We start from the raw sequence: 16,300 nt of genomic DNA, 5'->3' as shown, positions 1-16,300 counted from the left end.
TTAATCACAATGGTGAAATACCATGCGAACATTGTATAGCGTGTCACACAGGGATGCTAAACAAGTTATCAAAGACTGTGTTATGTTAAGACAACAGTGGGAAAGCAATTAGGGACTGAAGCATCATCATTGTGCATATGTAACCAAGCACAGAACATTATCATTATTTTGAAAAGTGAAATATTCAGGTTGTGGATGCCCTGACTTCAAAATTTGCTCCATATTTATTACTTTTTATGTATTATGAGACTATTTGTTAATTCGATCTGGCATGATCAGTATAATATATGTTGTGGGAATAAACTGATCAACCTGCACAGATTTCTTTTATTCTATAAAAGAATTTCTATTTTTGTAATAAGTGAAAGAGGATGGCAGGAATTAGTGATTTACATCTATATTAAAAATAAATAAATAAAGAGAACCGAACAGTAAAGTTTGACAGATTAAGAATCGATAGGTTTCAATTTGATTACATATTTTCATGTATGACTGAAATCTGAAACATTTCTGTGTTCAGCAGTGTGGGTAAACAGTCATGCCTCCCTTCCATTAATGTAAACTTCTACATACCAGCAATTTGCTGTGTGCTGCATTTGTATAGATATGTATGTCACACTGATAATATTCCGTATTGACTGCATAGGGGATTGTATCTATTTGATGTATGACACTAATAAAAATGAAATACGAATATTTCTGTCTTTCTTCTGTCACATGAGCAAAAGGTGTTTTCACAGCCTAATGACAGACATCAGGGAGGAAATTGAGAGTCCCCAGATCTCCAAAACTAACTCGCAGTAGTAGCAATCCTGTTGGCCATTTCTTCAATTGATCACAAAATTTGAACTCTGTGTAAATTTCAGTTTCATATTCAGCAGCTTTAGCCTTTTCAGTACATCGACAACTGATTCAGTCCTCTATAAAGTTACATAAATGGCACACTTAGCATGAGGTAGTTCATAAAAACGGCAGCTAAGCAGTCTAAGTGGAAGTACAGTGGCCTTACACCACTAGTCACAATTTGTTGTTACTAAACGTTACCTGCTGTAGCTGTTTCTATGGGATTTATGGAAAATGCTACGTGAATAAATTACTGAAGTGGCTCTGACAGAGAAAGAATAGTCCAAAGTGGTGTTGAGGCGCGTGTACATTCTGCTGAAATGGACTGTTTACTGTAATTCACTTATAAATTTATTTAACACTCTACTTAAGATGTACGGTACCAGTATATATGATACCAATACTTTGTTCTGCTTACAAAGCGACGGAAATTACTTTCGTCCAAAACGGATCCATATTGTTGTTGCTTTCACTGCATAACAATACGTGGGCCAGCAGCAGATTACATGAACATCTCTGGGATTAGCAGGACACTTGTATCATTATATCAGTTTGTAAACTGCACTTGTTCCACGCCCCTGTAGGTTCTTCTCCTCTGTGGGAACTAAGCAACGCGATGACTGAATTAGGCTAATTAACTGATTAGGAATTACATCGTAAATTTTCAGTAATTTTCTAGCAATTAATACATGTTACGTGATTTTTGCTGTGGAATAGTGATATTACACTATTAAACGGAAACATGAAACCGGTATGTTAAGAGTGTTTTTACCGACTACACTTGGTTTGTTAGAATATCGATACCGCACCTGTGTCGCATAAGTTTATTCTGTTATTGTTGTGTCAGGCGTTATTCTTTTCCCTACTTGTTCTAAATACATCTTCATACAAAAATAACTTGAATCATTCGTAACATATTCTGTCCTCACACGGACAGACTGAAAAGGAACGCAACGGGTAGGTGATGCAGGTCTGCTTGCCGACTTGCTGACAAGTAGATTCGCACACGGGGCAGCTCAGAAATGAGAAACTGCGGTTGCCTTGTGCGAGCGTGAAGGAGAGGTCCTTTGTCGCATCTTCTGGTTACACCCGGCATGCGGAGCACAGATTGAAGCTCAGAGACAGATGCGGTGCTCTGTTATTGTTACACACAAATAAGAAATCGAGGAAAATTCTGGATTTATCCGTATATCCAAAGAAGTATAAACTGCAGGCAGTAACTTATCTAGCAGCCAAGGGGCCGAACAAACACATTCGTAAATTCATAGCTTTTTATAAAATGACCAAACAGTGCTACAGTGATTTGGCGCAGTTTACTTCTTCCGCCATAACACTTCGTTACTTTTATTTTGAAAACTCGAGTATCTTGAAATTTATACGCACGGAAATATGGTTTGTGCTCGTTAAATTATTCATATATGATCACCTCTCTATTTACATATATCGGAGATTTTTGGCTTTTCACTGTTCGTTTCCACATGACTGTAATTTTAAGGAATGACAAAAGGCTGCTAACCACACAAGAGAGTACCATGGGTATGAATTACAATTTCCTGTACATTTTCTTCCATCTACGTACCCGTAGTTTTATTTTAAACCCCAGATGCACAGTACACATCATACGAAATTCTTTTCCCACTTCATACCATTCTTTTTCTGCCAAATTCTGCCTGGGAGATTTTAGTTGCATAAAATGCGATGTAAATTCGCTTCCTATACAAACCTAATGTTCGCTACCTGCTCATTCGTGTTCAGAGTAAACCAATACTGAGTTGTGTTAGAGGACATGACGCAAATCAGGTCGCTTAGCAACGTGGGCGCCGAGTCACTGGTAACTGGTTGGCAACGCGCTGCATGCGATGTTAGATTAGATTAGATTAGATTTACTTTCATTCCAACTGATCCGTAGTGAGGAGGTCCTCCAGGATGTAGAACATGTCAGAAAAACAACAATACATGACAAATATTTACTGGCACAGTCTAACAGCAGTACTGGTCAGTCACTATGCAGTCACAACGTCTGCGGAGCTCTATTTAATAACTACACATGAAGTGATTCGCTGCGGACACATCACCAACTTACGTCTGCAACGAGTTGCCTTCGTATGCGGAAAGCCTAATAATGAAAAACAGGGGAGTACTCTAACAAACGTATCATTCAGACAACATGGCCCAGAAACATCATTGCCAAAACGAGGTTAAGCAGTAAATGATAGTACTACAATCAAGTTTCGTAATCTTTGACAGAAAGCGCGATGCCCCTGTCCCTACAGTACGTAGGCCTACGTCACAAAGGGCACAGAATATTGAGTTTACATTATTATTATTATTATAACTTATTGTTGTATAATTATTATTGTCATCACCGTATGCATCACTGATATTCTTTTAGTACGGTACAACACACAAGGCCGTTGCTAGTTGTTTCGTCGCACTAGGCGAGGATGGAAAGAATGCCGCCCACTCTTTTTTACTTCCATCGGACCCCCGATCCCCTCCCCCCCCCCCCCCCCCACCTTCCACTAACACCGACATCCAACGGCACAACAACGCCAATTTCCAGTTATACTTTTCATCATGAAACTAAGGCGACCAGCCGTCCTCATTGTCTGGTGACAATCTTCAGTTTTCATGCTTCGTCCTCAATATCTTAAAACTAATTGAGGACAGCAAATGTCCTCAATTTTAGAAATTTCCCAAAACAACTGAAATCGGAATTGAACTGAAAGAAAGATGTTAACCAAAGAAATATAGTATCGGTATTGTGCCCCATCTGAACAGTGTAAATGATGTGTCGAAAGTAAAGAGAACGTTTCTCTTCGCATGTTGAAAAATGGTTTGTAGTCTTTACATAAGCGGAAAGCGTCAAACATAATCTATCCGATATATAGGAACAAAATCTGAAATGTAAACAATTGTAACTCAAATTTTTATTGTTTGTTACTATAGTTAATATTTCACCTACTGTACTCGGTAATGTATCAATACGAGCTCAGTTTCGTTGCTAAGTATCAATGCGTAGTAATAATCAAGCAATCTATTTGCAGTTTTCATATTAAGCACAGCGGGATATTTTCTTTTGGAAACAATGAGAGTAATTTAGTAGCTCTCAAAGACCTTTATTGCTTATGGTTCCTTGTTGTGAAACAATAGCTATACGCGCACTACAAAGTGTGTGTGTGTGTGTGTGTGTGTTTTGCTGGTAAAGGAAGGCGTCCACTCCAAAAAGTCCGTTTATATTCGTGTGCCTTGTGTCTACTGCCAGTGCTTCAGTTGATTGGGAACAAGTGGGTTCCCAGAAATATCTATCCCAAGCCGTGTCTATATAAATTTTCTTGCAATCAACGATCATGAAATTCGCCAAGAGTAAGAAAACGTCTGTTTTCCCATAACTACAGTCTACAGCTCTACCAGAGCGGCACTAGTTTCCTGATTATGAAACTATATGGAAACCATTACGATAAACGTGAGTTTCCATAAATATTTTATTGCAGCTAAAGCCCTGCCTACTGCTTACAACAGCCGCCATGCGCCTGTGTTTGCATCACAATAGCGACTGTCGCCACATACTCGTATTTCACTGGCACTGCACTTTGGCTGTTAATATTACCATTAGCCATCCGGCGGTTCAAATTCGCATTTTCACGCTCAGAAAAATATTCACCAATTTTCTTTGCTTGACCGACATTTTTCTTTCTTATTGTATAGTTCGTTTTCTGTTTTGTACAGCATTTAGTTACTTCACGCCGCTCATCGTGCTGGACACATTTTTGTTTATTTATTTATTTTTTAAAGCAATGTCTACTTGCACAGAGCAATCACAGAGTCCCAATACCCCCTATGTACTACAAAGATGTTAAAGAATTGCCATTTCTTATTGTTGCAGCTGGTGATATACATCTAAATCATGATTGATGATTCCACTTGGACCATGAAGGAACGGATCGTAATATGGTTCGAATGGCTCTGAGCACTATGGGACTTAACATCTATGGTCATCCATCCCCTAGAACTTAGAACTGCTTAAACCTAACTAACCTAAGGACATCACACACATCCATGCCCGAGACAGGATTCGATCCTGCGACCGTAGCGGGGATCGTAATAGCACGCAATCTCACGAACAACACCATCACGGAAAATCAATGAGAGATGTTCAGCATGATTTCACTGTAAAGTTTCAGAAACCTTCCCCAGCAAGACCAACAATTTTACGGTGGTAGGAAAAGCTCTTTGCAGCTGTTTACATAAAAGATAAGCCCCGTTCAGGACGACCACTAATACGACTGGAAACCTGGAGGCTACAGCGTCTGTCGAATATTTGCTAGAGAAGTCCATAAACATATTGTAACTCCCCACCCGTTGCTTGTCCGATTTTTGCTTGTGTTCGCCCCTGACAAACAACTTACAGAGAAATTGGGAGTGGAACTGTACGCAAAAATCGATAACGCCAGTATTTAAATGTGGCCCTGTCATCCCTAGTTAATCTACAGTGGTAGTGTTGACGATAAATCACACTTATTTTTATTTCAAAACATGAACGATCACGAACACTTAGGGTGTTCAATGACATCAAGCACATACACAAAAATAAAATTAAGCAAAAGGGTGAATTCAGGATCAACTACTGAAAGTAAAGGCTCTACTGAATCGCAATAATTTTATTATAACCTTCAGATTAATGCCGAATAAAACACAATGAACAATTTACAAATTATCCTCCTAACTGGCATTGGCAGTGAACTGTGTTGAAATCGGTCCAAAACGCGATCTCTTATAACTTGGCTGACCGACTGACCGACACAAAACGTAAAATACGAAGAACCACTACACCCCAAAGTATCGTGAAACCTCTGTGGAAACAGCAATTGCATGTGATCCAACTATCCAACGTTACTCCTAACACAGGCCGAAGCCGGAGCGATCTCACCGTAATATTCCTGTTGGAGCGGCAGTCTCCGACGGCGACGGCGCGGCTGTGCGGTTGACGTGTGGCGTCTCGGAAAGAACACTCCTACAATACTCGGACAACAGGCCGCTGTCCGTAAACTTCTCTATTTGCAACAATCTTCCCGGCAGCAAAGAGCTGGCGCGGCTAACGTCCACTCAGAGCGAAAGACCAAGACGGGAGACGACTTGGCTAACGTCCTCTCAGTACGAGAGTCCAGAACGGAAGACCTCTACAGAGAGTCAAGCAAGATCGCTCTTCATCTCTGTTTTCCCACCTCAACTTTTACCGAGCGAATCACATCACTAGAAGCTCTCAAAATATCCAGTTTGCCAGTGCCGACCAATGTACGGCCTGGGAATAGAACTCTTTTCCACAATTCTTCCCTTTCTACAAAATTTCACAACTAAACTCCGCCCACGCCGGCTGGGAAGAACCACAGCTGTGGGCAATAACACGTTTACTGGAATTTTTCTCCTAAGAGACCACGCGAGATTTTCCCGGCAAGATTCCCAGTCGTAGTGAACACAGAGTCCTGCACTGAAAGTTTTTGTTATTCGGAACTCCTGGCCTGCCCTACGCGAGTTATTCGAAGGCGTAAAATTAGTGGGACATGGGCGAGAGCACGCACAGGAAAGTCCGTCCAGCTATCCACTGCTCTGTTTTGGTAAACACTTGAACACCTGCAGCCTCACTTCCCTCAGAGGCTGGAGGCCACTGTGGCCTCTCTAAACGGATTACAGAACTTCCCCAGTTCACCATTTATGCCGTTAGGCTGTGGCCTTCGGCGGCCAGCTAGGGAGGTAGCCGAGCTCTGTCTCGCATACTGCATCTCCGCAAAATCTCATAATTACAAAATCGCGTGATTCTCGCTGTATTAGCTAGCCAGCGCGTCGATGCGTTTCCACATAGATTTCCTACACCTTAATTTAGAGTATTACTCCAAAAAAACAACAACTTCTCTACAATGCGATTGCGCCGCTGTCAGTCGTTTTTATTGACCTAAAGTGCTCGCAAAAGTGATTACAGTCACGTTAAATGGACTCATGTAAGGTGAAAGACCGTTGCCACCTTATAATATCAAGAATGATTTGATGTTAAAGCATGCAAAAACGTCATCAGACGAGTGTGAAACATGTCGAGTGCAAAAGCGAGAAGTATTTATTTCTGGATTTAAAAAAAAAGTTTTTATAAGAGCTTGACACAACCCACCACATGTCATGATCTAGGCTGCAATATCTCCCATCCACTTGGTAGGTCAATATGTCTTTGACAGTACTGTGAATCACATTGCGTATCTCACGATGTTGCGATTGGTTTATTCCGCATCAGAAAGATGTGAGACTGGTGTGTCGTGTATGGTTCCAGCAGGATAGAGCACCAGCCCGTTGTGCTATTGCTGTTAAGAGAATATCTCAATGAGGTATTTCCTAATAAATGGACTGGACGTGGTTCTGTTCATTTGCCTGCACCTATGGGGTGGCCACTACGAATTCTTGAGCTGTCATCTTGCGACAATGCACTATGGGACTTCATCAAACACAAGGCAGCCACCCCACGTTACTAGACATTTAACAAACTTACGGATGCTGTTCAAATGGTTCAGATGGCTCTGAGCACTATGGGACTTAACATCTGAGGTCATTAGTCCCTTGAACTTAGAACTACTTAAACCTAACTAACCTAAGGACATCACACACATCCATGCCCAAGGCAAGATTAGAACCTGCGACCGTAGCAGTCGCACGGTTCCGGACTGAAGCGCCTAGAACCGCTCGTCCACCGCGGCCGGCTATGGATGCTGTTCTTCGTGCATTTACTGCCACGGAGCCAACAATGTTGAAGGGAATTTTACCAACAATGTTAAGGGGAATTTTACATCGTGCATGAAGGAGAATCTTACTCTGCTACGAAAATGATGGTGTACACACAGACACTACCTCTAAGTTGTCCTGTGCCATGAACCCACACGTTAATGCAATACGACCACCTATGAATATGTGTACACGCAATAGGGGGTAATGGGAGTCTGCAATCACTCTGTACACTAAACGATGTGCAACTCAACTGGAGGCCTACAGCACTTAACGGTCAGTGACATCAATAAGCGTCATCCAACAGGACTCAACGGTAAACCAAACGCTGTTGACTGCTGGCTTGACTTTCATGTTTTCAAATTACATACTTTCTTTTTACCTTCTACCAAAAATATTAGCGGCCCCTTTCCTCTCAGCGTCCTAGGCAAGGGCCTACCTGGCTTACGAGTGAATCCAGCTCTGCATACAGCTTTCTGTTCTGTGGGTCAAATGTCTCAACCAGTACTTATGTAGCATGTTGCGTAAATAACGAGATAATCTGTGACGAAAAAGTACAGGGTGATTCAAAAAGAATACCACAACTTTAAAAATGTGTATTTAATGATAGAAACATAACATAACCTTCTGTTATAAATCATTACAAAGAGTATTTAAAAAGGTTTTTTTTCACTCAAAAACAAGTTCGGAGATGTTCAATATGGCCCCCTCCAGACACACGAGCAATATCAACCCGATACTCCAACTCGTTCCACACTCTCTGTAGCATATCAGGCGTAACAGTTTGGATAGCTGCTGTTATTTCTCGTTTCAAATCATCAATGGTGGCTGGGAGAGGTGGCCGAAACACCATATCCTTAACATACCCCCATAAGAAAAAATCGCAGGGGGTAAGATCAGGGCTTCTTGGAGGCCAGTGATGAAGTGCTCTGTCACGGGCTGCCTGGCGGCCGATCCATCGCCTCGGGTAGTTGACGTTCAGGTTTGATAACTAACCTTTTTCGTAGGACTCTCCATACAGTTGATTGTGGAATTTGCAGCTCTCTGCTAGCTCTGCGAGTCGATTTTCCTGGGCTACGAACAAATGCTTGCTGGATGCGTGCTACATTTTCATCACTCGTTCTCGGCCGTCCAGAACTTTTCCCTTTGCACAAACACCCATTCTCTGTAAACTGTTTATACCAACGTTTAATACACCACCTATCAGGAGGTTTAACACCATACTTCGTTCGAAATGCACGCTGAACAACTGTCGTCGATTCACTTCTGCCGTACTCAATAACACAAAAAGCTTTCTGTTGAGTGGTCGCCATCTTAGCATCAACTGACGCTGACGCCTAGTCAACAGCGCCTCAAGCGAACAAATGTACAACTAAATGAAACTTTATAGCTCCCTTAATTCGCCGACAGATAGTGCTTAGCTCTGCCTTTTGTCGTTGCAGAGTTTTAAATTCCTAAAGTTGTGGTATTCTTTTTGAATCACCCTGTATTATTCGCCAATTCTTTGACGATTTTTATATTTGTAGCCAGAGCACATTCATGAAGACGTAGACTATAATGCTGCGTCATGTTTTAAAGAAATCCAGCATTTATATTTATACTGAAAATATGACAATCCATCGCATATGCCTTACACATACTTATAAACTAAATTCTCTTACCCATTATCTGAACATTCATTTTGCTCCTCGAAGTCTGGCCTTGCGGGTTAGTAGCGACACACACGTAGCCTCCTTCATCCGCATGTTTCCGTACATCCTTGATAACGAGAGTTCCATTTGGAAATACTTGCTGACGATGATTTTCCGGCAGAACCTTACCTGAAAAAAAAGACAAGTATTGTACGTATTATCTCGTTTTACTGCATTTACTAATACCTGATACAGAAGTAACAGGAAAAAGAAAATCATTAATTACAGGGTCGGGATGGCTATCTTTAGTTGAAAAAAACAAAGACACTTCGCTATGAATTGCAAAATTCGATACAGTTATGCACAATGGCGTGAAAAAGGTAAGGACGAAAGTTGCTTTCGCGTGATGTGTCTCTGCCAAGCAACATATCTCGATGAAACTTGGACCATAGATAGAAAGAACTGATACAATATAGTACGGAAGGTAGTTGAGAGAAATACACAATGAAACGAAAAGAAATGACAATTTTATTCAAAGACAATAATAATTATGATGAAGTCACTAGGATTTATGACGAACTCCTAGGCATTACAAAATGGCGCACATGGTTCTGAATCGGCTGTGTGATCACCACAGACAGCAATGCATGCTCCTCAACGTGAGCCCATGCCGCCCACAAGGCTGGTAGGGAGTTGTGGAGGGAGTTCCATTCCTGTACCAGCGCCGTTGACAGGTGAATGGTCGTTGTTGAACGTGGACGCGCTGCAATACGTCTCTCCAGCGCATTCCATACCGCTCGATGTGATTTACGTTTTGGGACTGGGCAGGCCAGTCCATTCGCCAAATGTCCTCTCGTTCCGAGAGCTCCTCTACCTGCACTGTTCGGTACGGTCACGCATTCTCATCCATAAAAATGAAGTCAGTGCCGAAAGACGCACTTGGGGAAGGAGTACAGAGTCAAAATAATTTTGGTTGGTAGAGCGCACCGCATTCAAAGATTTGGAGGTCAGTACGTCCTAGCATGGTTATTGGTCCCCGCACCATGACACTTGGGCCACCAAAACGATCATGTTTCACAACCAGCGGAAAAATGCACCTATCAGAGCACATAAAAGAGAATATGCTCCTGCTAATAAGCTCCTGTTTATAAGACTGACTGCAAAATGGGATACCAGCTTTCTCATTCTACCTTCCTCAGCTCCTTTAAAAATTATTCAAAAAATTTAGGCATGCGATATTTGCGTTTTTTAACATGCAACTCACTTTTCATTCCCACAAGCTTACTTAACTGTAACTCGTTCACGCCCACAACTCCATCACTGTAAGACGCTCATACTCTTCCATTGTCACTTGCCCATCCCCACTCACTCATTCAGCCCAATTCGTTGCCATAATCTCTTTATGTCTCTCTAACTGTCACAGTTTCCTGTCTCACAGCAACAATCTCTTTCATTCTGTCTTACTACTACTGTCTTCTCTCACTGTCAGTGCCTCCCTCTTGCTTCTCTCTTACTTCAACTATTTCATTCATCCCTTCCCACTGCTGCTGTCTCGAGTCACTGTCACTACCTCTCTTTTCTCTTTCTCATCGTCATAGACTCTGTCTCTCATTTTCACTGGTTCTCACCCACTTCTACATTCTCTATCTCTTTATTTCTCTTCCACTGGCACTGTCTCCTTCTGACTTTTCCTAGCACTGTTCTATGACTGTCAAGTATATTCCACTGTCACTGCGTCCCCCTCTTTCTCTCAGACTGCCATTCGTCCTTCTATACCACAACCACTGTCTACTGTCTTCCAGTATTCATTACTTTCACGTCTGTTTCCCACTGCCACCATCTCCTTCTCTCTCAGCATAAACAGGGTGAATATGTTCACACGTCAAATCTTTTGGGAAAGTTTTTAAAGGCGGCCGGCCGGTGTGGCCGAGCGGTTCTAGGCGCTAGTCTGGAACCGCGCGACCGCTACGATGCCTCGGGCATGGATGTGTGTGATGTCCTTAGGTTAGCTAGGTTTAAGTAGTTCTAAGTTCTATGGGACTGATGACCTGAGCAGTTAAGTCCCATAGTGCTCAGAGCCATTTGAACCATTTTTTTTTTAAGGCGCTAAGGAAGGTAGAATGAGGCAGCTGGTACTCCACTTTTCAGCCACAGTCTTTTAAACAGAAGCATACTAGCCTCTCCTTTTTTTTTTTTGTTGCAATAGGAGCATTTTTTCGGTTTGTTTCCCTGCCATAGCAGGGCATGTCACTCATATGAAAAGAACGTTACTGACCGAAAAAATTTAATCGTTTACTTACGTGAAATTGAACTAACGCAAAACGAATTTTTCACTTCATACCGAATTTTATGTGTAAAAAATTTTGCACGTGCTTCAGTATTACAACACAGCGTTCCCAGAGCACTTCTGTTGATGACGGCGATACTTTACAGCATATTTCTCTGTGCTACGTCACTTTATGAACTATGTTTTCGCCCCACGCCAGATTTTACGTGCACAGATAGGGTAACTTTTAACCTGTGTGCTTCGGAAACAGTTACAATGAAAATTTTCACGGTTGTCCAAGATCGGGATCTTAGCAATACGTATCCACAATTTCAGTTATTTAGAGTGCGTAGACGTCTTGAAATCCACGGCTCCGTTTTTATACGAAAATGGTAAAAAAAATATTTTTTCAGGGTTTTCTAAGAAACTGCCTATGAAGTAAAGGTGCCTCCATAAGCCCCTTAAGGCACACCGTAGATCATATCAAACTCAAAAAGAAGCAAGCGATTTGCCCCATTTGCCTAAGCAGGAAGACGTGTGTCTACTGCAGGATGGCGACACTAAGACGATCCTTCTGCTGGGTACACAAGTGGTCCCTATCACAAGGACTACCCAAAACACTTAACCCTACCTTTATATCAGCAATAGAATCCGAGGTATGAGCCCAGAAGAATCCCGTTTTTATACGCTAGATTTTGGAACATATTACGTAGCGCATGATGTCGCATGCGTACCAGTATTGGAACTGGGGTAAAAACTTGATAGTGGCTCCCCCCTCGAGTGTTTGAGATATGACGTCAAAAATCTTTTCAAAAAATCGATTTTTCAAAAAGATGTTTACTTTGTAGAACACATTTTTCTGAAGAGTTCGACATGTAAAACATGTTTGTTCGAGGAAATTTAATAAGTGTTATTTGGTCCTAAGTGTGCCAAAGTGCAGTGCCACGCCTCTTCACCAGTATTCTTCTATCGCACGCCACTTCGCTCTGTGGAATTCAAACTCGTATACTTGTAATGGACTTCATAAAACCTATATTCAGGGCTGTGGAAATTAAAATATCCTGTGGTGCCTCTCCTGCTCCTAGTCGGTCGTTTTGACATCCTACCCCCCCCCCCCCCCCTTTAAAAACTCACCGTATTACTTGTAACGGGGAAACGGGGAGAGTAAGAACTCTTCATAAAATTTGCACTCTTTGTTGCCTATTAGCTAATAACTTTCTCTTTTGTGTGACATAGAAGTAGATATAGGAAACATAAATCCACTAAAGACAAGAGACAAGCAAGACACTACACATTTCTCCAATCCTTGGGTACCAACATTTTTTTTTTTCTGTCTCATCTTGCTACATCTTTACACGGTGTGCTTTCCTTTCTGCGGAAGAATCTATTACCTCATCAAAGTTCGTCAAACGTTTTGCTACGTGAAAAATCAAAATGTCGATGTCTAATACTGAAAAAGCAGTGGTTTCTCTATTTGATCGCTTCAATTTTGTCACTGTCTGCTAGATGAAACGAAATAGGCCTTACTAATATTGCAGCAACTGTAACACACGCCAAATAAGCGACAATGTTTTGGTACAAATGGTCATTTTTATCTACTTCATTTACGTAAAAACATGACAGAATATAATGCACGAAGTACCAATATCAAATGACTATTAGGTCTACTACAGGCAAAAAATTTTATGAAAAGTCCTGGCAGAGTAAAACAGTGTGCCGGACCGAGATTCGAAGTCGGGACCTTTGCCTCTCGGGGGCAAGTACTCTACTACGCGGCCCATTTCCTTCCCCATAGTTCCCCCATTACCACTTTGTCGAGCACTTTCCCGGGAAAGGCGAAGGTCCCGAGTTCGAGTCTTTGTCCGGCACACAGTTTTAATCTGTCAGGAAGTTTCATATCAGCGCACACTCCGCTGTAGAGTGAAAATCTCATTCTAAAAAGTTTTATGTTAGGAAATAGCTTCACATCTCGTTCATACGCTCCAGTTACTCAAACGTGAGAAAGAAAAGTAGTAGTACGAAATTTTTATATAAATTTGGAATCGTCATATTTTTCCATATAATTTGTGTGATGTCCCCGTTTCTTCTCCTTCCTCGTTCTAACAGACAATCTTGTCCATCATTAATTTTGTAACTATTCCTACCATTGTCAAAACTTATTATGCGGTTAACTTCACTAAATCTGCCAGAATCACCGGATTATTTATCGCACGTTTATTCTCCAGTTAGTCGTTATTACGCTTTCGTAGAACTCGTTTTCCGTGCTATTCTCAGAATTGAACTTAAGTGGCTGCTAACCGGGGACTGTACAACTGGCCCTTAGTAGTGTAACAATGTGGCAAAAATTTTCTGCCAAAATTTCATTTTGTTGGATACACTGAAAAGATAATATGTATTGTTTCTTACCTGTTAGCCGTTTATTTCCATTCTGGTAGTCTGAATCTACTGATTTCGATAGTAATTATAACAACGCTGATGATTCGTACACTCAATCAACCATATAAACAAACAGCGATTGGCATTCACTCGTTGGGGTTTATTCGGCTCTAATTGTATAGGGTCGTCTCCTTTTGTCTACGGAAAGGTGTTTTATTTCTAGATGCGACTGGGATTCCCCTGGCAGAGAAATTATGTGCATTATGCACGCATTCAAAAATCAACTTATGATTCGTTCAGAAATCAACTTAAAATGTGTTTCATATGTTCAAAAACCAACAGGGATGAGTATGAAAATCGTATAAATAATCAATAGATAAACATGCGCCGGATGCTAGGCGCTTTGTGAAACAAGGTTTTTTTTCTTCAAGGATATGAATTTGGCGCCCCCTAAAATTGCTGCCCGTGACAGATACCCAAAAAAATGGCTCTGAGCACTATGGGACTTAACTTCTGAGGTCATCAGTCCCCTGTTCGATAATTCGTGGTTTGCCTAAATCGCTTGTGGCAAATTCCAGGCTGGTGCACTCGAAAAGGACGCGGCCCATTTCCTTCTCCATAGTTCCCCCAATCCGAACTTGCGTTCCGCCTCTAATGACCTCGTTGCCGAAGTGACGTTAAACCTTAATCTTCCTCCTTGTAGATGCACTCTGTCTTTGTGTGTGTGTGTGTGGGGGGGGGGGGGGGTTGGGCGTGGTTTGTTTCACTGAACCAAAGTGTCAACACCTTTGCACAAATATAAACCATACTAGCGACTAATCCCATTATTTTTCTTTGTTGTCATTTCATCTCCCTCGAACCATGTGGGCGGTGGGTGGTCTGCCGGCGGTACAATATCCTGCTCTCCAGCCACATTCCTTCACAAAATGTAAATAAAGACATTTCAACAAGTTTCATGGATGCAAATCTGAAAAATAATTTAAAGTATATGGAGGGATGATGGTATGATGATATTTACAAAAATACAATGTTGTTTTCTTAGTTTTAAATTTGAAACTGAAGTAAAAAGTCTAACAGGTCAAAATAAAAAGGAAAAATAGGCATTCAAAACATGATAAAAACGACGGCGACATTCATTAAAACAGAGTGCTGCAGCTTCACTAAAAAGCTGAAGAAACTGAGCTGGGTAAAAAGTTGTGGGAAGATTAAACGTTGGGTGTTCTGCAGGAGGGAACGGTGTGGTACTCTCACCTTTCAAAGTAATTGTTGCGCTGTACTCCTTCCCCACGTGCGTGTTTTCAGAGGTGCATATGGCTCCAGCTTCATCTTTTTGCATACGAATGTGCCACTGCATCGAACAGAGCAGGTGGAGCAGCTCTTGGAATGAGAAGGAATTGAGCAAATGGACTTGCCTGCTCATTTCTCTGGCTAGAATCCCATCGAGCACGTGTGGAATACATTGGGGAGGCCTACTGCAGCACATTCACATGCACCAACGACTTTGCACCAGTGTGAGGAAAGTAAGTGGGCATGTCGAATCGCGACCGCTGCCGCAAGCCGCGCTACAGGTCCTTGCCGCCAATCACAGAGCACGCTCAGCGTGACGTCAGGTACAGAACCCCCAGCCACACGAATTTATGCCGAAGCGACAGCAGCAATGAAACACTTATCACCTAATATCAAGGAAATTATTTGGTTAAAAAATGTGATCGTTTCGCATTTTACAGCCTAATACATTTTCTCGATAAAGGGCTGGATTTCTTTCCGTTACTCGTTGTGTTTACTTGCTGCATCTCTTTTAAATAAACCACTAGACGAAATTTTATTGGGTGTGTAGAGGTAAAATCGCATTGTGTAGGCTTTGTTCATAGTTCATTTTATGTAATACATCATTGCATATGAAATGCAGCCAAGCTATCGAAATTGTTTTTAAAGCTGAAAGCAGAACGACAATTATCATCGTTCGCGAGGTATTGAATGACATGATCACGCACGATCAGCGGGACCAACACTATACCCTGTTCGTGGTAAACCATGTGGTTGTATCAGTCCCAAATTTCGTAAACGGTTCTTGCAAATGGTAACTCGCAAAGAGTCGCGTATTTTGATACATGATAAATATGCTATGCCTTTTTATCTGTCGAAATGTAAAAGTAACTATAGTTTTTTTTTTTTACAGTGGATGGATGTGCTTTTTAAATAGCATTTAATAACGTGTGAAATGAGAAGTATAGTGATATGGAAAACATTAATATTTAAAATACTGTATACAGACCACCAATAGAGCTTAAACAGAAATTAATTTGTTGGTACCGGTATTTCATAAGATGTAACTGCTAAGTATCTACTAGTACTAATCATTTCATTTTGTAAATAACAAACCCATTTTTCTTGTTTTAACGTATTTTATTTGTTCCAGAAG

The 16,300-nt window shown here is 41.4% G+C and overlaps 1 protein-coding gene across 1 annotated transcript in view; it reads right to left on the bottom strand.

Moving 5' to 3' along the window:
* Positions 1-16,300, bottom strand: part of LOC124722737 (Down syndrome cell adhesion molecule-like protein Dscam2) — a 184,026-nt gene that overhangs the window by 74,241 nt on the left and 93,485 nt on the right. The window contains exon 7 of the mRNA XM_047247879.1: positions 9,267-9,425. Coding sequence (XP_047103835.1) covers positions 9,267-9,425 — 159 coding nt within the window. The remainder of the gene's footprint in view (positions 1-9,266; positions 9,426-16,300) is intronic.

This window comes from Schistocerca piceifrons, chromosome X (genome assembly GCF_021461385.2).
Source record: "Schistocerca piceifrons isolate TAMUIC-IGC-003096 chromosome X, iqSchPice1.1, whole genome shotgun sequence".
In the NCBI taxonomy this organism is placed as follows: Eukaryota; Metazoa; Arthropoda; class Insecta; order Orthoptera; family Acrididae; genus Schistocerca; species Schistocerca piceifrons.
The sequence above is the reverse complement of the archived record's forward strand: the minus strand, read 5'-3'. Positions and strand labels throughout refer to the sequence as shown.